Genomic DNA, 23,184 nt, shown 5'->3' with positions numbered 1-23,184 from the left:
AAAAGCATTAGCAATTAATCGCAACATGAAAATTTGATACCGGCATATCCCTAGTCAACAATAACCAAAAAACATAAAGTGGTCTTCAGGAACAGGAAAGATGTACAGGAAATCACAAATACAGTCTGTTAAGTTGAGAAGGTTTATTTTTAAATGACTGTTGCAAACCTCTATTATTGTAATTTGTAAATATAATGGCTCCATGAGGGATAATGACTATATGCAAAGTCAAATCATCTGACCATGTGTTGACATAAGAGTAAAATAGCAGTGTGGAAGATTGTTGTTTACATACAGTCACAGACTAAGTGATTATTTATAGGTCCACACATAAACAGGGAACTAAAAGAAAGCAGCATAGGATGGCTATTTTCAGACCAAGGGATTAGCCAGGATCAAAGGGAAGTTAATTAGGGAAAGAGTAGGACAGGATAGAGTGCTAACAGTGTAAGAGAGACAATACCAGTTACTATTTAGAAACTCAGATGACATATTCATCATAAAGGCAACAGCACGTGTAATCGTCCCCTGGAGTAAGCATGTATTTGGAGCCATACAGAAAGTTATATAATCATAATAATATATACTCTAAATAGTTTATGGATCATCACTAGAGTGGTTTGAAACCCATTAGATCGTTTGGTTCTGATATATTTAATACACAAATTGTATCTTTTTGCATGACATATCTGTTTATTATACAAGCAGTTTTAGAACTCTGCACTGTAAATTTTTCAATACACTGAATATTCATACAGTATGCACACTACTGTTCAAAAGTTTCGGGCGGTAAGATTTTTTATGTTTTTTTAAAGAAGTCTGTTAAGGCTGCATTATTACAGTAAAACAGTAATACTGTAAATTATTATTACAATAACTGCTTTCCATTTGAATATATTTTAAAATGTAATTTACTCCTGTGATGACAAAGCCGAATTTTCAGCAGCCATTACTTAAGTCTTCAGTGCCAGAAAGCATTTTAATATGCTGATTTGGATAATATGCACAGTTCTATGTATTTTAATTTAGGATTAGTAGGGCCATTTAATTAAATGGTATATTTAATATCTCATCCAGATAATTTCACAGTAAAAAGGAAAAAATATTAAAATGTAATCCACAGACAGAAACATACAAGCCTGCAGGGAAAAAAATGTTAAGTCTAATTTGATCAAATTCGATTAGAGCATAACAGCCAGCACAGGTCCAGAATGCAAAAATGCAGTTGTTTCATAATCTAAGTTACACACTGGCCGTGACTCAAAACCTAATGGGCCGTCTACCTACATAGACAGTATTTGGGGGTATCATAATCTTATATTTTGCACATTTATGGCATTTTTTGGCATGCCTGTGACGCCCAAAAATGCTGTCTATGTATGTTGAGAGCTCACTGGGTTTTGAGAAAATGCCTGTCAGTCAGTCTATAAGACGTTAGTTCCCCACCCTGTACTTATTACCCAATGCGTACTTAAGACAAACTTCAAACAGCTACAAAAAGCAAGCAAGTGTCCATTTTAAGTAACAATGAACAAATAAACTTGCATCGAACAGACACCCACACACACACTCGTACTGGGCTTGTCTGGTCAAGTCTTGCTTCGACGGCTTACACATTCTCCAGCTTTACCAAGTAACTTAACTAGGCACTTTGGTCCAATGAAATGTCTAAGTTAACATTTAAAAGAAACACGTAATATCGCTTTTAATACTTCGTTGCATTTTAATGTCGACTTATAACTATGAAGCACGCACTTTTTTTGTATTTCAGTTTGAGTTTTGAGTTTGAAAAGTAGCGAAACTCAAAAGCGCAAACCTTTTGTTTGAATACAGCGTTTGCAAATTGTAAACTAGTAACGTTAGTCCAAGTATGCACTTCAAGACTGTCCACTGACATTCCTCCGTGGCACGAAGTATCGGATTAAATGTTATCTCACACAATCACCGCGTAACAACACTCCTTGATTAAACGTAACATAACCTACCTCATTCTCCATATGCCCCACCGGCAACTTCTGCCAGGGGTCTGCAAACTGCGCCAGCGGCATCTTCAAGTCCCGATCTATAACTTACGATCAACCACCGTGAAGTGATTTGACGCTGTCAGTCAGTGTAAAGTTGCACTAAAACAGTCCCACAAAGAGGATGGTCCCTAACTGTAAACGTAAATAAAAGAAGAATTCAGTTCAGTTGCCTTCTGGGTAGCTTTTTACTTCTAAAGTGTCCGGTTCCTCTTGGCAAAAATTCAAAAGATGTTTTTAACAGCAGAGGAATACACTTCCGTTTTCGCTCAACATGGCGTCGTCGCCCCGTTTGTTCACCTGTCTGTCAGAACGAGGCTGGAGGAAACGTCACCATGCGTCATAGAGCGAGGGACGCTGTGGCCACCCACTTTTTACACACCATGCACAGTACATGCCATGAGTCCTCAGGTAGTTTAATTTGGTCAAGGAATGATATCTTGAGATATTAAATGTATTTTTCATATCGCCTATTCAGAGTCTTTATCATCTCTGCTGCTTTTTGTACAAGGCAGTCTGAATCACGTTGGAGGATCCTCGGTTGTGCTTCATTTCTGATTATGTAGAACATACAGGTGCATCTCAATAAATTAGAATGTCGTGGAAAAGTTCATTTATTTCAGTAATTCAACTCAAATTGTGAAACTCGTGTATTAAATAAATTCAATGCACACAGACTGAAGTCAAGTATTGAGTACATGTACAGTAAATGAACATACTTTCCAGAAGGCCAACAATTCACTAAAAATGTTTTTTTTTATTGGTCTTATGAAGTATTCTAATTTGTTGAGATAGTGAATTGGTGGGTTTTTGTTAAATGTGAGCCAAAATCATCACAATTAAAAGAACCAAAGACATAAACTACTTCAGTCTGTGTGCATTGAATTTATTTAATACACAAGTTTCACAATTTGAGTTGAATTACTGAAATAAATTAACTTTTCCACGACAATTTATTGAGCTGCACCTGTAAATCCTTTGATCATAAAATCTGTTTAAATCTCTTTTCCCTGCGTAGCATCCACATGTTTTGATCTATTAAGTCCTCCATAAGAAAAACACACACATGTGGCACTTTTTTAATAAATGAAGTGCACAAGCAAAAAAAACTGCAGATGGAGGGAAATCACAACAGCACAGCTGATAAAAACTCATCCAGCAGTACCAGAGGGCTTAGAAAAAAGCTGATTTGAGGATTGTTCTTTAATCCTACAAATAAAGAGCTAATTTCTTGCTCACATGCCACATTAATGGGAAATATTTAATTATTTGTTATGGTCCCTTCAGTATTAATAGCTGTGTGAGCTCCCCAATTCATGCTGTCTTCAACCTTGTAAAACCTAACATAAAATAATAATAGTAAGAATTCCTTTTTTTAATTGCAGAGTTTAATGAAGAGTTAAATTTAGACAAGACATATGCATTTAAAAATAGTTTGCATATATGTTTTGTTTCATATTTGATACATAGCCTACATGGAAAATATATTGTGACTTAAGATTATGGAGCTCCACACGAGGAAGAAACATCACAATGTTATTCAAAGATCCAAAGAGAGTGAAAATATGTAATAGAATTTATTAGATGAAATTCTGATAGCTTGTGATGTAAATCAATGAGATTTTTATAACAGAATAGCAGACTACTTACAAAAAAATGCATATAAATAAGAGCTAATTTCTTGCTCACATGCCACATTAATGGGAAATATTTAATTATTTGTTATGGTCCCTTCAGTATTAATAGCTGTGTGAGCTCCCCAATTCATGCTGTCTTCAACCTTGTAAAACCTAACATAAAATAATAATAGTAAGAATTCCTTTTTTTAATTGCAGAGTTTAATGAAGAGTTAAATTTAGTCAAGACATATGCATTTAAAAATAGTTTGCATATATGTTTTGTTTCATATTTGATACATAGCCTACATGGAAAATATATTGTGACTTAAGATTATGGAGCTCCACGCGAGGAAGAAACATCACAATGTTATTCAAAGATCCAAAGAGAGTGAAAATATGTAATAGAAAATATAAATAGAATTTATTAGATGAAATTCTGATAGCTTGTGATGTAAATCAATGAGATTTTTATAACAGAATAGCAGACTACTTACAAAAAAATGCATATAAATATCAGTTACTCAGTATCTCAAAGTAATGCCTTAAGACGATTTTTAAATTCTGTAAAGTATCTAGTTTTAACAGCTTGGAGGATGTGATACATTTTAACATGATATATGTTAAAAACATATATATACATATATATATAAAGATGTACAGATAATCAAGTAAACTCAAACTGCTTCTTCAGACCAGTAAGTACTCATCTTGAAAAATTTATAACAATGTAAAAGCTTTTTTTTAGTTTGTTTACTTGGGGAAAAAAAAAAAAAAGCTTTACATGTTTAACAAGATGAAGGGAAGGGGGATATTTGTAGAATTGTACTAAAAGGCTTTTTACGTGCTAAAAAGTATAACCTGTCAATCAGACGTCAGAAGGCATGTAGATTGTGTAAAGCAGGTTTTTCTCCATGTTTTGACCATGTATCAAATATGATAGGCTTAAGGATAAGGAATGTTTAACAAAATGTAGAACAACAAAGGCATCCACTCACAACAAAAGTTTGTATTTGAAATATTTATTTGTTGTTGTATGGTATAAAGACCACATTGGATGACACATACATTGCCTGATCTTGTTGACTCATCCTGGCCAATACAGCAAACGTTTTAAGCTGTGACCCCGATGCCCCCTTTAACATCTCAACAGCATCCTAACATCTATTGCAACAATTGTTACTTTCCCAATTACCAGAGATTTTAAACAAATTCTATTAAAACAACCATTAATACACTGGAATTGCCAAATGTGAAGTTATATCCCCAGTAACATTGTTTGTAACAAAAGCAATTTTTCATAATATATACACATGACAACAAAAACCCAGTTTTAAATAAAAGTTCAAGAGAGTGAAAGGGTAAGCATCTATGAACCTTTTCCCATTCTAAAGCAACATTTTAAGCTGTGTTTAATTTAAATCTTATTCATCTTAGTTTTCATTTGCATTTTTTGTTTAAACACTCAAACACTTGATTGAATTGGCAGAGTGTTAAGAAACAACCGAAATGAAATATCCTATTTTAGATCCCATAGATATCACACAAACTTTTTGTAATATGGCCACAGATTTACAATTTATAAATGTTAATAAACATTTCCCTTTAAATATTTTGTCAAATTAGAACTGCAAAATGGTTGCATTTCACAGACACCTCAGTCAAAACACACTCGTTGATATATAAACTGATGTGTGTGTGTGTGCGCGCATTACATTATTTATTTATGACATATATTTCCAATATAAGATGAAAAAATATCTAGGTTTTAAAATTATAGTCAGGGTCAGTATTGTAGTTGATGAAGACAACAAGAAAACAAGCCAATGATAAAATGTGAAATGAAGCAACTTATCACAATGTGGCTGAGAGATTTGGCTGAGTTTCCCAATAACTGTCTATGAAATCTATAGCCATAGTGGAGGTGATCATATTTTTCTGTGAGCTTCAACAGGAGAGGGTCAACTGGTAGGAAGAGGCGGGGACTTAGGATGATAAGGAAGGCAATTTAGCTGACAGACTTGAGCTTGGTCCAGGGGTTAGTGCCACGCACTTCCATAGGAGGGTTATTGTAGAAGATGTGGTTGCAAAGATCATCCAGTGGAGGCTCAGGGTCTGTGGTGGCAAACTGAGCGGCATCTTCAATCTCCTTCCTTACCTCGACATCAATCTCCTGTAAAAGGTGTCAGTGTTTAGTGAAACTGCAGAAATGTCCATCTTCCAGCACGAAGAACTCGCATTCTTCAGTATAACTGATTAATCCATATCCTTATACACCAATGTGACTGACTCAGAAAATTCACACTCAAGTGAACTGTGACTGTCTCAATGATTGTGTCCTACTTCAGTCTGTCTCTCGTGAGTATGTGCAGTCTCACCTTAAGCTCCTCCACGCTGGCCATGTTGTTGCTCAGCATGCGATCCTTCAGCATCGAGATGGGGTCACTCTTGCTGCGCACCTCCTGGATCTCCTCACGCGTGCGGTAACTATGGGAACAGTAGATAAGAAGAGCAAAGGTTGTCACATATGGGGAGGAGCACTAATAGAAAAAAACATTAGGTATATAGAAAAACAATCAGCAGTTGTTTTAATGAGGTTCAGTGTAGAGGTCTTCACAGGTCCACTTAGATCCGAGACCTGAGTGGGTTCGGGTCCAAAACTTTGACGAGTGCCTCGGACACGGGTCGAGGTATTAGTTGCCTCGTGTCTCGGGTAATTTAAAATAAATGTGCTTTTTCCAAATGGACCCGATAAAAGCCAATCCCTTTAACGTACCTGCGTGTTAAACACGCGTAAAAAAAGGAACATACGTTTGTAACCTAGCACACAGAAACTCATACGGTGCGTCTTCATGCAGGGCAGTGCTTTTCATTTTTGTGTGCAGAATCCCTTCACCGGGGATGAGGTAAATAGCACTGCAGAACAGACAACACTAGCGAATTCCATGATTTATTAGGCTATTGATTTAATTTTTATCGAGCTATCGCGTTTATTTTTCCAATCCACTGGTCACAATTGAAAGCCAAACTCAGAAATAACTTGTATCCATCAGGCAGGTAATAATATAAAGTAATAATAAATTAAATAAATATTAAATAAAACAAAGGAGAAGCGGCCAAATCAGTCAGCAGGACACCGGGATTTTTCTCTACTGACTGCGGGGCTGCAGGCTGTGCACACGTCAATGCATTTACGTTCAGGTACAGTCTTGTTCGAAAATAAATGCCATCGGGTCGGACTCGGGTCTAATTTTATCGGGTTTTTCTTTAAAAATAAATAATGCATGTCGGGTTTGGGTAAGAACTGATTCAGGTCGGGTACAGATTTTAGGACCCGAGAAGACCTCTAGTTCAGTGATAGTAAGTAGAGCTATGCCAAATACACTTTTTTTTCTTTTCTTTTTTAAAGAAATTGATCCTTTTATTCATCAAGGACAGATAACATTTATCAAAAGTTACAGTAGAAACATTTATAATGTAACAAAAGATGTCTATTCCAAATCATTTTGAATTTTCTGTATCATCTTTCCCACAAATTATTTAGCAATACAACTGTTTTAAACACTGAATAAGAAATGTTAAAAAATAAGAAATGTTTCAAGAGCACCAAATCAGCATATTAGAATGATTTCTGAAGGATCGTGTGACACTGAAGAAATGGCTGATGAAAATTCAACTTTGCCATCACAGGAATAAATTACATTTTAAAATATATTAAAATAGAAAACTTATTTTAAATTGTAATAATATTTCACAATATTACTGTATTTTAATCAAATAAATGCAGACTTGGTGATCTTAAGAAACTTCTTTCAAAAACATTTTTTTTTTTTTAAACATCTCACTGACTCCAAACATTTGAATGATAAAGTATGTTACCCAGTTTGAATAGTAAAGCAGTTTAGATATAAAAACACATGTATTTCAGTTACTAAAAGGTGTCGTTCACTGTATAACGAAGACCTCTTGTACCTACGCTCGTCTAAATATAATCCAGGAAGACTGCTTGTTGCTCAAAGCAATGGTGAGCTTTGGTTGAGATTATATAAAATATTACCTGACTCCTGGGTCACTCATACTGTGTCCATGGTAACGATAGGTCTGCAGCTCCATCAGAATGGGACCCTATGAATATAAATTTCAGGTGTTTTATTATTGCTACATAACTGCTTGTATCCTATGAGCATATCTGCAAATATAAAATATTTTATAAGAAGTTTAACGATTATCTATTATTCTTTCGTTGCCGCTGTGGAATTGCCCATATAAATACTGTGCATAAAACACATCTTCAAATATCATACTTCCCAACAGAGCTAATAATATTTTTTTCCATCCCTACAATTTGACATCACTCTAACCAGAGCTCACCTTTCCTGATCTGCAGTGTTCAGCAGCAAATTTGGTGGCCTCCCTTACACAAAGAATGTCCATGCCATCCACCTACAATGCCAGAGAAAGATATTCTGACATAAAGGGTAAATTCAGGCACAAGTAAAAGCACGACGAAGTGTCCATCCTGCATCATACCCTCAATCCAGGGATGAAATCGCCTCTCTTGTAGTAGTCAGTACTAGCGGCTGCTCTCTCCACAGAAGTACCCATGCCGTATTTGTTATTCTCGCAAATGAAGATGCAGGGCAGCTTCCACAGGGATGCCATATTATACGTCTCAAAGATCTGACCCTGCAGAAACAGTGCAAAAGTATGTGTGAAACCTCCCTGTACAACCACTGCTACAGACCCATCATAATGCACAAGTTAGAAGGTAAGGTAAAGCAGTACATGGACAGCACAGAAGACAGATCTGTGTGAAATGTTATTAGCAAGTAGCTAAATCAGTCATTAGGACTTGCAGCGGGTGAACACTTGACTGTTGCGTAGAAGTGACTTACCTGATTTGCAGCACCATCACCATAGAGACAGACACACAGCTCATTCTTGCCCAGGTATTTGCAGGCCAACGCTACACCTGCCCCAAGAGGCACCTGGGATACACATGTGTGAAATATAAATAGTTATTTTTAATACTTAATCAGTATTGATACCAGCTCTCTATTCATAAGGGACTCCAGTCGATTCATTTAAAGTACCTGAGCTCCCACAATTCCGTTTCCTCCATAAAAATTTTTAGTGTACATATGCATAGACCCTCCCTTTCCTTTAGCAATACCTCCTCTACGGCCTGATGGAGAAATAGAGACACATAGAAGAGGGATAGAATAAACAAATAGATAAACAAACAAACAAACAAATAAAAAAAATAAAAGATAAATTTATAAGAGATCACAACTTTAAACTATCGGTTTTGTTGTTCTCACCTGTGAGCTCTGCCATGATCTCACGAACGGTGCCCCCTCTAGTGAGAGTGTACGCGTGGGCACGATACGCTGTGATAAGATGATCTGATAGATTAATACCTGCCTCAATACCGACCGCACACGCTTCCTGTTAGAGGACACAATGTACTTGTAAGTGTTTCTGTCTCCACCAAGTTGTCAACATTTGAACCAATTACAAATGACGTTTGCAACCATGTGAATCAAAACATATAATAATATTAAATTTGACTATTTTGCACTGGCAAAAGTGAGTGCTTAGAAATGAAAGAGTCTCTGATCATCTTCTGCTTGTAAATATGATGTCTGTGTGTTTGCAGTGCATGTGGCACCTGTCCATCATAAAGGTGACAGAAGCCCCTGATGATCTTCTGCTTGTAGAGCTGATCGGCTTTGAGCTCCATGCGTCTCATGGTCTGCATTGTGCGGTAGTACTGAAGCCCCTCCTCTCTTGAAAGCATGGCCTGCAGTGGTGGGCCTTCCTCCAGCTTGTGTAAGTCACATTTCTGCCAAAAAATTTAAAATACATAAAAGCTTTCAAATGCATTAAGATACAGTAAAATGCACAGTACAAAAGTTCAAAAGCTTGGGGTCAGTAAGATTTTTACTGTTTTCGAAAGAAGTCTGCTCACTAAGGCTGCTTTTTTTTTTAATCAGAAATAAAGTAAAACAGTAATATTGTGAAATATTATAACAGTTCAAAATGAGTGTTTTCTATTTTAATATATTTTAAAATGTAATTAATTCCTGTGATGGAAAAGCTGAATTTTCAGCAGCCATTACTCCAGTCTTCAGTGTCACATGAGACTTTAGAAATCATTCTAATATGCTGATTTGGTACTCAAAAAAAAAAAATAATTTCTTAGTATCAATGTTGAAAGCAGTTGTGCTGCTTAATATTTTTATGGAAACTGTGATACATTTTATATTAATTTCTTTCAAAATATAAATTTCTTTAAAAAATAAATTACAGACTCCAAACTTTTGAACGGTAGTGTATACGCACTGAAATATATATTACATAATAAATTAAGTAACTGCTGATCTGATAAACTCACCTTAATATCAAAGGTGGCCTGAGGGGTAAAGTCTGCATAGGTCCTGGCAGATACCACCACTCTTGCACCCTATGAAACATAAATAATAACAGAAAATACATTTAAAAAATCCTCTACTGAGAAAATGAGTGAAGATGGTAAAAAAAAAAAAATAGTCACATAGAAACACAGACACACACACACATCTGACAGGAACTGAGATGTTAATATCAAACATAAGTATCAACATTGATAACATCAATATGTCAAAAGCACTCTGTCTGAAACAGGAAGCAAGCCAGGGGACAATGAAATATATCTGTAATAATCCGATGTACATAACCACTGCAATTTTACCCAACAACTACATCAACAAACTTGCAATCTAATACCAATAAACCAACACTTAGGCCTAGATGTGGAAAACTGACACAGTGCATGTTATCATCTACACTGACTTTGCACATCTCTTTGATTATAGGGTTGGATGTAGAAAACTGAAACATCACAAGGAATCCATCCACAATTAGATGTGGGACCAACATGCTGAGTACTTTAACAGATCTTTTGCTTCAGGTATGTAACCGTAACAAAGAACGAATAACGTTTGTAGAAAAAAAAATCTGTTTAGTGATTGAAGAGTCATTGGCTGAAGCATTGTGAGCTGGAAAATTCAAGTGCTCTGGGAAAAGTGGAAGGGGCATGCAATACTCCATAAGGAGGGTTAAAAATAATGTTAAGCTATGTATATGAAAGAGGCAGTGTATTTTAATATAGGGGCTGCCAGTACTCACAGCAAGCTGTGGCTCTGGTAAGGGAGTCTCTTCAGCCAGGCTGTGGGTGATCTCTGGGAAGGAATTATCAAGGCCCAGGAGGCTCCTGGCTGGTGGGGGACAATTGGACGCAAGGGGGTCTGTGCTGGTTAGGGTAAAACTGCTGTTAGCTACTGCAGGGGTTAACTGTGCTGGACTGGTGGCTGGGTTAATAAGCGACTTAACTGTATTTAGGGCAGGTGATGGAGGAACATCTATAACGGGACTGATGATCTTTTCAAATATAGTTTTTTCTCTTTCTGATATTCTTTCCAGAGTAACCATGCTTAATTCTTCTGAGGTGGATGAACCACTAGTCATCACCGGTTCCACATAACTTTCTTTCTGAGCTATAGCCTCGGAGGAAGCAACATCTGTCAGAGGTCTGTCATGTGGTCCCGAGTCTCCTGAAGACTGGCCACTGCCTAAAGCTTTGTATTCTACGGGAGCGTTTAAAGGTATCTGTGTTAATGGAGAGGAAACTGAAGGACTGTGGGGTTGTGTATCTTTTAAGCGTGAAGGGGGGTTGAGATCATGGTCATGTGGAGAGGTCAAATTAGCATATTCGCTCTGGACCGCCAGGAGCTGCAGAATGGCCCAGAGAGTGGAGGACTGTAAAAAGATGGGCACAGGTCACTCCAGAGGGTCAGACTCAGAAGACCATAAGAAGGGAACGTTTAAAGGAGCAAGACGAGACTTTTAGGTGTTTAGAGACCACAAAGACGACATTTTACTGCACTAAACCAATAAAAATCTAATCTATGCTAACCTACACTAAGCTACTCACAGGCAATAAACAACTGTTGATGGCTACCAGCCAGATAACATTCAAATGGTCAAAATGGCCGATGTTGATACTGATATCTAGACAGCAAAGTGCCCGATAATCAATATAATGCCGATATCCACACATCCAATTTAATAATGAGAATTGAGAATTTAATCATGAAATATTTTAAGCAATATTTACTCCGAATTCACTAAAAAATTTATCCATTGACAAAGCTGTTGTCAACTTTTAGAACTGATACTGACATCTTTGTTAATCACATGGACATATAATATTGGCCAAATCATATCACAAATTCAAATACCAGAAAGCCTCAATATCTCTCAAACAGGTTTCAATTGATGTCCTATAAAAAATATTCATGACAAAACTGGGAGTGCTTTTAACATACATGTGTGTGTGTGTGTGTGTGAGAGAGAGAGAGAGAGAGAGATTAAAAGGGAAGATGTGAGCTGTAGTAATTGACCAGGGTAAATAGAGCAGAATTATTTCCCTCAAACCCACAACACAGGAAACTAAAACCGCCACAATATTTGAGAAATAAGTAAAAAGCATGTAGCAGAAGCATGTTTAATATGTCAAAACCAGTGATTGGAAACTCAGTGAGGAAGAGAGTATGATCTAAAAATCATAAGTGAGGAAGAAAGTCTTTGTAGTGAAATAATTTCAAGCAAAAATAATGATCTTAATGTTCATAACCACCGAAAGAATAAAAACTGAAAAAACAGCAGATGGCACAGACGTCATGTCAATAAGCCCATTTCTAAAACTACCATCTCTTACCTCTGATACCAGTTCGGCTCCCTTTAAGGCAGCCCATGGAACAGTAAAAAAAGAGCAAAGTGATATTGAAAGAGAGAGAGAAAGAAAGACATGAGAATTAGTAAAGAGAAAGAGATTGAGAGAGAAAACAATAGAAGATGAGAAGAGAATAATTTTCATGAAAGATGCTTGTCTTGTTCTGCAAAATGTAATTAATTTTATTGTGCCAACAGAGCAATGACATTCATTTCATTGTGTCAACAAATCTTATATTATTAGACATGGTCACAGTTAGAGGGGAAAAAATTACTCTCTGATTAGAGATATGAACTCTAAAACCGTGACTTTTAATATAACATCTAGGGTAAGACATCAAAATATTCCTTTCTTGTTTTGTTATATTTTTAGACCAATGTAGTTGGCTCAAAAACAAGAAAAACCGTTTACATATCAAACTATAATAGTGGCAATAGAGCATACAGTGTTTTATTATAGGTTATTATTTCAGTGACATTTCATTGACTAACCAGTTTTAGACGTTACCCTCCCAGTGCAGTTTAGCTAGCTAGTCAAGCTAAATCACTTTGAACAAATAGTAAAATATCTGATTATATTTATATCAATAATAAAAATAAATGCTACGTTGGTTGACGTGAAAGAACCAGCACCAACATGAGAATTTAACAGCAATGTGTCTTTAGAAGGGTGTCAGCCGGGCCTTGCGTGCCCTGCAAGGTCAACATGGCATGACTGCCCTGCATTAGCCGTCAAAACAGTCGTAATTTGCTTTACTAAACAAAACAGCGAATTTTATGAATCAAAAGATAAAATACTTACGTTCCTGCTGGCGCTTCCCCTCAGAACGTTAGATATTATGGTTAGCATCTTTCGCATACTATTAACACACAGCTAACCAGAAACAGATCTCTTTCAGTACTCCTCTCACACAAACCAGCCCAGCGTCAGTGAACGAGGTTTACACCCGCTGCAGATTCGCTGCACATCCCGTTGAAAATACTGCCTCCTGCTGACCAGAGCCCACACTACATCAGCGTTTCTCAGGCGTGTTCCTGAGGTTCCTACATCGAGGATCTCGATTCACGAATGTAGTATTCTGCTTTCAGTCATACATACATACACTACTTCATGCATCAATAAATATGTTTGCTCATTTTGTGTTTTTTGTTTTGTTTTGTTTTGTTTTTTACAATTTGTAAAGCAAGTGCCTTGATCCACCAGCAAGGCCCACTTACTGGTGTGTGCTAACACAAATAATTAAATTTAAAACATTTGTCAACGTTTAACGTTTATTTTAGAATTACAAGGTGTATAGCATTGTAATGTTTAGGTAATGCATGAAATTACATAAAAATATGGCATATAACCTGATTAAGGTCTATTTCTGCGTTTCTTATAAATGTTTTCCCTTTTGCAGGATACTGTATTTCAAAGATAATTTTGTAAAATCCAAATATGCTTTACAGATCTTTATTAGAAAGAGTTTAAACAATGTTTTTCATGCAGGTTCAGTGAACCATAAACAATTATTGCACATGCAGCTTTGGGACAGTCCTTCAAACACTTCAGACAGCAGTTTACAGGCAGTAGGCAATTAAGGTTACAATACTTTAGGACATTAAAGAGACCTTTCTGACTCTGAAAAACACAAGAAAGACGCCCAGTGTTCCTGAACACCTGCGTGAACATGCCATAGTTCTGCAGATCTGAGGACTGCAGATGTGGCCAGAGCAATAAACTGCAATGTCCATAATGTAAGACACCTAAGACAGTGCTACTGGGAGACAGGAAGGACAGCTGAAAATCTTTGCAGCGACAAACCACATTTAATCGTTTTTTTTAAATATAGATTTATAAATATTTAGAATATTTATAAATAAATATTATATAAATATAATAAATATAAATGTTTAAACATATGTTATATTTATCATTATAAATATTTATAAATATATTTCAGAGTTGTCACTGAGACTTCTGATGAATATGACCAACTGAAATATTATTATTATTTTTTTTAATATTTATATTATTAAATTGATGAACCATGATTTGACTTGCAGTTCGGTGGAAGGTGATTCTCAATTTGGAGAATATTTGATTGGACAAAAATGATCTGTTTTCCTTTATGGCTGTACATCATAAATATGTGCATATGTGGAACGTGAAGAGATCCATCATTGTCACCTATTATGAGCATACACCTTTTCAATGTGTAGCATATCTATGTAACCAGAACCTTCTATAAATTCCAAAACATGAGGCATCTTTATAAATGAAAAAGAAAAAAAAAGAAAAAAGAAAGAAAGAAAAAAGAAGAAAAAAAAGATATATATATATATAAAATCAAGCAAATAAAAATGTGATTTCTTCCTATTTTTATTTTATTCTATTATAGCTATTGCATAGCTCGCCCTATATTGGCCTTCTGTTATGTCGGAGGAAAGTAAGTGTCATGTGTTATTAACAATATATTTGAGAATATATCTGTGAGTTTATGGTTTGACAGTTTATTAGGCTCCTCGTGTGGCTCTATCTTTCTCCAGAAGCCCTGTCCTCACTCTTCTCTTCGCCCGGCTTCTCTGAGGGCACGTTTGTTGTTTCTCGGAAGTGACGAAACCAAAGTACAGATGGCGGCTCACAGTTTGCTCCCGGATATGTACTGAAACGAATTTGATGGCATCTTATTGGACTTTTTGCATACTTTGCCATTTGTCTGAGGTCTCGAGATTAACATCGAACCTGTCGAGTACAGGAGTCGTCAATCCGAGGAGGGATCATTTGTTGTAGAGCTGTCTAGATCCAGAGCTAGCTGCCTTGCCAATGAAATCCAAGTCCAGTTAGCCCTTGATCGCAGAGGCTGGTTTGAGTGCGTGGCTACACGCTTTAAGACGTTTGACATTTTAGCAGTTTTGTGACACTGGCTGGTCCAGGTGCAGCAGAGTCTCTGGATTCTGTAGTTTGGTTAGCCTCGCTCGCGGGACTTTAAAAGCAAAGAAGCGGCGGGAAGTGGTTAGCCGACCTGATTAGCTGTAGCCGTAGTTCCAGCTCTTCTGAAGTCATTGGTCTCTAGTGGAGAGTGTGAATCTCTTCTATGGTTCACCGTTGCGCCGTTCATCGACTGTCAGCATGTTGAAGACTCGTCAGTGTTTACTCGGGATTCGCACCTTCCTTGGAGTGACGTCTAGAATATGGAGTTTCATTTTATACATCCTCAGGAAACATCTACGAACGGTGAGCAACTCAACATATGGCATGTGAACACGTGTTTATCTGTTCTCTATAGAATTAATTCCGACCTGTCGTCTGTAAATAATATGTTTTCTTCATTTATGAGCTCCTTTCTTCAAATAATAAACTGAACTGAACTAATCTTCAAAAGACAAACAGCTACTGGTATCTTTGAAATGTTAGAATCTTTATAACACTTATTGTACTAAGTCATTCGAGTAATATTGTTTTCATGCACTAATTCCTAAGAGTTACCAGACATATTGTTTATTTTAACCCTTTAACCCTGTTCAGATTTTTGCAATCGATAATATTAATATATTTACTGAACTGTCACTTATGCAAAATTTTATAGTGCAAATAAACATATAGCCTACTATTCAGCTGTGTCGTTGTAGGATCTGTAATAAAAATAACTTGGCATATGAGAACAGAAATATGTTTTGGATTTGTTATATGCTGCTTTAATTGTTGATTTGTGTTAAAGTTCCTCATACTCATTGTATCAAAAAAAGTTTAATGAAACTTTGGCACAGTAGTAGGTTTCAGATTGTGCCTGCTTCAGCTGTGCCTCTGTAACCCCGGGGGAGTGTGTTTATGATGCTGTTTGTCCTAATTACTTTGGACTATGGACCCCCTACAATATGTTTAGCCTGCCATGAAAAGAGGTACAGACCCAAAACTATTAAAGTACAATACGCTCACTGAGAATTGTATTAAATACATTTTATACATGTTTTCTTCTTCTTGTAAATGTTTTGTTAAAAAATTAAGTTTTAAATTACTAATAATTGCTGGGAATAATACAGTTATCTCATAACGTCATGACAGCTATAATTTCATAAACACACCATTGTTGGAAATCTGTTTATAATTTTCAAACTGCACTAATTGATGCACCCAAGACCCAGGCTTCTCTGGAAAAACCAAATGACCTTGAGTTGTTTTACATAACTACCTGAGCCAAAACAAGTTTGTATTTTTAACTTAAGTTTTATTCTAATCACACAAAACGGTTTGTATTTTATTTATACATAAAAGTCACATTACATAAGTAGATAAGAAAAGTACACTGATTTTTCTACTTGCCTTACACTTCTATGACAACTTTTGGCAGCTGTTTTGGAGGTGTATTAATAGTCCAGTTGTGGCAGTATGGGGCCATTCTAGGTGCGTGACTATATAGATGTCTGCTATACGATGCCCTCATCTGAGCTTTGCACCAGCGTGATGAAAGGGCCAAAGAAGATGCAATATTAGGAAGAGAAACTGATCATGAAAAGAGCCAGAACTCTATAGGTCCTCTGTACGATCGGTCTGAATATCTGAATGTGTGCATTTTGGGAGCAAGGAAAAGACTACATGATTGTTCCATGTGCATCACTGGCTCTGTCTTTGTCTGCTGTTCTGTCTTCCACAGATAATCCAGTACCAAACAGTGCGTTATGACACATTACCTCTCTCCCCTATTTCCAGAAACAGACTCAGTAAGTTCCCTCACCCTTCTGTTATGTGCAGTTTTGTCCACTAGGGGAGCTTCTAACCACACAGCTGGATGCAGTGTTGCAATTTTTTGAGGACTCATTTGTGAACCAGAATCTGTTGTATCAAAATCACTGTCAGCAGAGATTTTTGTTTTTTAAGAATTGAGTACATTATACTTTGGGTAGAGTTGATATCCCTATAAAGCATTCTGGAAAATAATAATAATAATAATAATAATAATATCTTGGGAAAATTTTTTTTTTTCATCCAAGTACATTACAAGTAGCGTGGGTGGATTATGAATTGAGACAAGAATGAATTGAGATATATATATATATATATATATATCAGGATTACAGAGATTGAGTGGAAGAAGTCTCAGAAAGGGATCTTAATCTTTTCATGGCTGAAATTCTTATGGACATGAGATCATATTGGCATAGGATTGGGAGAGGTTGGAGGACCTGAGATGTTAAAGGATTTCTGAATGTTGAATCACCACTTTTCACTGTGTGTGATGCTTATTGACCGTTTGCTGCTTAGATGCGGTGAAGAGGAAGATATTGGTGTTGGATCTGGATGAGACTTTGATTCACTCTCACCATGATGGCGTCCTTAGACCTACAGTGAGGCCTGGTACACCGCCAGACTTTATCCTCAAGGTACACACATGCACCTCTCCGACAATGGATGTAATCGTTTATTTCGGTAGTTGCTGCTTTTTGGGAAATGCAGGGTGTATTTCACTCAGCACTTCACACATTTTACTGTCTATTGAAAACCTGATTTTTTTTTTTTATTAGAAATATTTGTATTCAGCAAGCATGCTTTTAATTGACAGTAAAGGGATTGCAATGTAGATTTATAATGTTACAAAACATTTCTGTTTTTTATATATATATATATATATATATATATATATATTAGTTAGCTTAGTTAATTTTATACATGCATTATATATCTATGTATGTGTGTGTATAAAATTAACATTATATGCATTATAAAATAAATGTAAAAAATTTCCGTTTGTTTGTTTACAAGTACGTTGTATACAGTGGGTACGGAAAGTATTCAGACCCCCTTAAATTTTTCACTCTTTGTTATTATTGCAGCCATTTGTTAAAATCATTTAAGTTAATTTTTTTTCCTCATTAATGTACACATAGCACCCCATATTGACAGAAAAACACAGATTTGTTGACATTTTTGCAGATTTATTCAAAAAGAAAAACTGAAATATCACATGGTCTTAAGTATTCAGACCCTTTGCTGTGACACTCATATATTTAACTCAGGTGCTGTCCATTTGTTCTGATCATCCTTGAGATGGTTCTACACCTTCATTTGAGTCCAGCTGTGTTTGATTATACTGATTGGACTTGATTAGGAAAGCCACACACCTGTCTATATAAGACCTTACAGCTCACAGTGCATGTCAGAGCAAATGAGAATCATGAGGTCAAAGGAATTGCCTGAAGAGCTCAGAGACAGAATTGTGGCAAGGCACAGATCTGGTCAAGGTTACAAAAAAATTTCTGCTGCACTTAAGGTTCCTAAGAGCACGGTGGCCTCCATAATCCTTAAATGGAAGACGTTTGGGATGACCAGAACCCTTCCTAGAGCTGGCCGTCCGGCCAAACTGAGCTATCGGGGGAGAAGAGCCTTGGTGAGAGAGGTAAAGAAGAACCCAAAGATCACTGTGGCTGAGCTCCAGAGATGCAGTCGGGAGATGGGAGAAAGTTGTAGAAAGTCAACCATCACTGCAGCCCTCCACCAGTCGGGGCTTTATGGCAGAGTGGCCCGACGGAAGCCTCTCCTCAGTTCAAGACACATGAAAGCCCGCATGGAGTTTGCTAAAAAAACACCTGAAGGACTCCAAGATGGTGAGAAATAAGATTCTCTGGTCTGATGAGACCAAGATAGAACTTTTTGGCCTTAATTCTAAGCGGTATGTGTGGAGAAAACCAGGCACCTGTCCAATACAGTCCCAACAGTGAAGCATGGTGGTGGCAGCATCATGCTGTGGGGGTGTTTTTCAGCTGCAGGGACAGGACGACTGGTTGCAATCGAGGGAAAGATGAATGCGGCCAAGTACAGGGATATCCTGGGCGAAAACCTTCTCCAGAGTGCTCAGGACCTCAGACTGGAACTAAGGTTTACCTTCCAACAAGACAATGACCCTAAGCACACAGCTAAAATAACGAAGGAGTGGCTTCACAACAACTCTGTTACTGTTCTTGAATGGCCCAGCCAGATCCCTGACTTAAACCCAATTGAGCATCTCTGGAGAGACCTAAAAATGGCTGTCCACCAACGTTTACCGTCCAACCTGACAGAACTGGAGAGGATTTGCAAGGAGGAATGGCAGAGGATCCCCAAATCCATGTGTGAAAAACTTGTTGCATCTTTCCCAAAAAGACTCATGGCTGTATTAGATCAAATGGGTGCTTCTACTAAATACTGAGCATTTTTCAGTTTTTCTTTTTTAATAAATCTGCAAAGATGTCAACAATTCTGTGTTTTTCTGTCAATATGGGGTGCTGTGTGTACATTAATGAGGAAAAAAAATTAACTTAAATGATTTTAGCAAATGGCTGCAATATAACAAAGAGTGAAAAATTTAAGGGGGTCTGAATACTTTCCGTACCCACTGTATATATAAATGCAGTCTTTTGAACTTTCTATTCATATCAAAGATTCCTGGAAACATGTATCATGGTTTCTACATTAATGTCATTTTAATTTGTTTTCACCCTCAGACAATGCAATACCTATAAAGTCGTGGTTCAGTGACCCAAGCGACACAGCACTTCTTAACCTGCTCCCAATGTTGGATGCATTGAGGTATAAACATTTCTTTAAGTCATGGTCATAGTAATCTCTTAATCATGATTAGGCCTACAGAGAATTTATGCCATATAAATTCTGCACAATTTGAACACCCTTAATTTTTTTTGAATTTCTACACATACCCCTTGCATGTTTATTATCATTTTCATGCCGTTTTTAGCCATTATTAAGATTGTAGTGCCCTCATTTAATAATGGTACCATATTTAAAGGGATAGTTGACCTAAGTCATCATTTATTTACCCTTTCTTCTGTGGAATCGGGTCGTCACCGCTGCGGAGTAACACATACCTGCGTGAATCGCCATAGACATAAACTTAGAGAAGTAGCTCCGGTTGGAATCTTCTTCCGCGGGATGTGTGCAGTTCTGTTTATTAACCGCTAGAGCGCCAAAAGTTACATAGTGCTGCTTTAAAATAAATATCTTAGCATTATTTTTCCCCATACAGTGGAAGTCTACGGGTATTGAAACTGTTTGGTTTCCAACATTCTTCAAAGTATATTCTTTTGTATTCCACCAAAAAAGAAAGTCATACAGATTTGGAATTGCATGAAGGTAAGAAACAATGACACAGTTTTCATTTTAGGGTGAACTATCCCTTTAAATTCATCCCACAGATTTTCTTAAATGATCAGCAGACAAAATGTGGGGTAGGGGGAGTGCATGTTCTGTGTGGGCCAACTGCATAATACCAGACATCTGAAAGACTTGCTCTCTGGCATTATTTAGCAGAAATTTGTTTAACAGATGCCAGATTGTTTTCACCACTGTGATGAGCCTGTCTGCTTTAGCAGTTTTGAACAAACATGCTTGGGATCATTCCTTACCACCCTCATGTTTTTACATGTCTGCAGTCAGCGCAACCTCAGTTGTTGGCAGCGCACCTCACCAAACCACACTTACCAAGAAGCACGTTTTTGCATTCAAATGCAGGTAGATGTAGGGTTCTCAAGGCATTTTTACAGCTTTTTTTTTACTTGACGCAGCATCTTAAAAACACGCTGCTCTTGGTGCAAAATGCTAGAAAAAAAAAAAGTCAAGACAGTCGCAACTGCCAAAGATATCTGTCTGAATGTATACATAGACCAAGAAGTCAAATATTACAATCATAATACAAAAAAGCATTCTGTGTGACAGTGTACACAGCTTGACAAACCTGATAGCAAAAAATTTCCCTTTGAATACCACGGGTGTGTTTCTTTATTTCTCTTCAGAAAACAAGTGAAAGTGTTTGGGATTTTTTGCACATGACTGCTATATGTTATGGAACTTTTGTCTTATGTTGCTGTTTCAGTAAGTTGCCCTTACTGTGTTTTCACTCCCTTTCTAGGTTTACCTCAGATGTTCGCTCCGTCCTCAGTCGAAATCTCCACCAGCATCGGCTTTGGTGATCGTATCTTTCAGGGCCAGTCTCTCTTCTGGTCACAGTCTGGTTTTTACATGGCTCTGCCCGCTAAGTGTTAGCCTCTCCTGTGCTGGAACTGTCAGCCTCTCGTCATTGTGAGCTCCCATTAGTCATATGGACTCCTCTGAGGAAATGCTATGAGAAGACATGGGAGGACAGAAAGGAGAAGACACGTGATGAAGAAGCGATTGCAAATAAACTCAAGACAAATGGAGAGGCCAGCATTTTCTTCTTGTATTTTTTTCCTTAAAAATGGAAACTCTGCCTTACAGTTGTTGGATTCAACATGTGCATGATGGAGTGTTTCTGAGTGAATGGGGGAGAAAGCTTCTGATTCCAATTTTGAAATGGATCAGTGAACGGGTTGTAACTACCAGTCACTTCATAAGCACTTATTCCCACTTCCTCAATGACTGTGTTTGTCTTTTTAGTTTCGTATGACCTTAGCACAAATGGTCACATGGTCTTTTATATCCCACTCATTCTCTCGCTAAGATTCTGTCCTTCCTCTCCTTTTTTTTCTGTCTGCCATCTCGGGTATCTCGGCCTGTTCTCTATGTTAAGAGCTGAGAGCCGTTAATACTGTTGTACTAATAGTATGCTGTGGAAGAGATAACTACGATCAGCAGGAGAGAAAACTACAGTCCATTATTACAGCTTATGGTATTAATTTTCTGTGTATTTTTTAAATGGCTCATATGTGAAACCTCTGGTTAAATCAGAGAGGTTTTCGAAGACACATTTTTAGATGCTCTTCGATAGGAATACATCAGCCACTGAGAGTGACACTGAGCAACAAGGACTCTGCTATAACAGAAGAATAAAATAGAGCCTTTTGTCAACAACTGAAATGACAGTCTGTTCCACTTTTTTGGGGGGAATTTTAATTCAATTCAAATTTATTTGTATAGTGCTTTTCACAATACACATCGTTTCAAAGCAGCTTTACAGAAAATGCATGTCTACATTACAATTTAGAGTGATCTGCTATCGGTTTACAATTTAGATTAACTAAACTTTGCAAAGTGAAGGATTCAGACCCTTAACCAATTTTTTATTTTACTGAATTATAGATCCTCGATTCTATTTTGTTCTGTGTGATATTTCGAAACTGTAAATGACTTTGAAGTCCACATGAAATGAAAATTCGCGCTATCTATTTTCTGAATGCATCTTATTGTGAACAAATTGTTCATGCATGTTTTTAATTTTTTAGACCTCATGATTTTTAATGAAAATACCATAACTCAATCTTCCGGTGATGGGCAGACTTTTGTACAATAGACTGCAAGCACACATTTAGATCTGTCTCTGTCCACTCAACAACTGATAGATAAAACTAAGTCCCACCTTACATTTTTTTTTTTTTCCGATAAGCCATTTTACCTGGATGTACGTCACAATACACAAGAAAATATCTGTCACTACTTCCATTAAATCACAAATTTAATGTGAAAATGTCATATTTTTAGGTGAAGAGATTGTTCCAGCATTTAAGTGCAACCTATAACATCCAGGTGAAAGATAGCACCAACATGTCAGAATTTTTTTTTTAAAAGAACAGAATCACTGTGTTGGAAAGAGGAACACAGACTCTCCCTGGATCAGGAACGTCGCTCCAAACTGGATGAAAGAGCCAGGCGGAAACTGGTTAGAGAGGCGACCAAGAGGCCTACAGCAACTCTGAAGCAGTCGTGGGACTTTATGACAAAGAGTGGTCATTGTGTGCGTGTGACAGCAATATCACAAATTCTCCACAAATGTAGCTTGTATGGGAGGGTTGCAAGAATAAAACCACTCCTCAAGAAAGGCCACATG

General features: G+C 37.0%; 3 protein-coding genes across 4 annotated transcripts in view; 1 reads left to right on the top strand and 2 right to left on the bottom strand.

The window, feature by feature from the left end:
- LOC107726369 (ribosomal protein S6 kinase alpha-3-like) overlaps window positions 1-2,381 on the bottom strand; it is a 26,106-nt gene extending 23,725 nt beyond the window's left edge. The window contains exon 1 of the mRNA XM_016535917.1: window positions 1,986-2,381. Coding sequence (XP_016391403.1) covers window positions 1,986-2,048 — 63 coding nt within the window. The 5' untranslated portion in view covers window positions 2,049-2,381. The remainder of the gene's footprint in view (window positions 1-1,985) is intronic.
- Window positions 2,382-4,648: 2,267 nt separating this feature from the next.
- pdha1a (pyruvate dehydrogenase E1 subunit alpha 1a) lies at window positions 4,649-13,352 on the bottom strand. 2 transcript variants are annotated; one of them, XM_016535939.1, is made up of 12 exons: window positions 13,215-13,351; window positions 12,399-12,419; window positions 10,035-10,103; window positions 9,309-9,482; window positions 8,959-9,085; window positions 8,731-8,822; window positions 8,533-8,625; window positions 8,168-8,323; window positions 8,009-8,080; window positions 7,695-7,762; window positions 6,016-6,124; window positions 4,649-5,810 (listed from the first exon to the last, which is right to left on the bottom strand). In XM_016535939.1, the coding sequence occupies exons 1-12, from the start codon at window positions 13,269-13,271 to the stop codon at window positions 5,646-5,648; spliced, it is 1,203 nt and encodes a 400-aa protein (XP_016391425.1). In that variant the 5' UTR covers window positions 13,272-13,351; the 3' UTR covers window positions 4,649-5,645. The 2 variants fall into 2 exon arrangements, with proteins under 2 accessions (XP_016391425.1, XP_016391426.1); XM_016535940.1 differs by lacking the exon at window positions 12,399-12,419 and having other exon boundaries at window positions 13,215-13,352.
- Window positions 13,353-14,836: 1,484 nt separating this feature from the next.
- On the top strand, window positions 14,837-22,220 carry LOC107726359 (CTD nuclear envelope phosphatase 1A-like). Its single transcript, XM_016535902.1, has 5 exons — window positions 14,837-15,629; window positions 17,047-17,113; window positions 17,655-17,773; window positions 19,858-19,955; window positions 21,292-22,220. The coding sequence occupies exons 1-5, from the start codon at window positions 15,525-15,527 to the stop codon at window positions 21,350-21,352; spliced, it is 450 nt and encodes a 149-aa protein (XP_016391388.1). The 5' UTR covers window positions 14,837-15,524; the 3' UTR covers window positions 21,353-22,220.
- Window positions 22,221-23,184: the final 964 nt, after the last annotated feature.

This window comes from Sinocyclocheilus rhinocerous, unplaced genomic scaffold (assembly GCF_001515625.1).
Source record: "Sinocyclocheilus rhinocerous isolate Xijiao unplaced genomic scaffold, SAMN03320098_v1.1 scaffold2050, whole genome shotgun sequence".
Classification (NCBI taxonomy): Eukaryota; Metazoa; Chordata; class Actinopteri; order Cypriniformes; family Cyprinidae; genus Sinocyclocheilus; species Sinocyclocheilus rhinocerous.
This window is presented reverse-complemented; position numbering and strand designations above follow the sequence as displayed.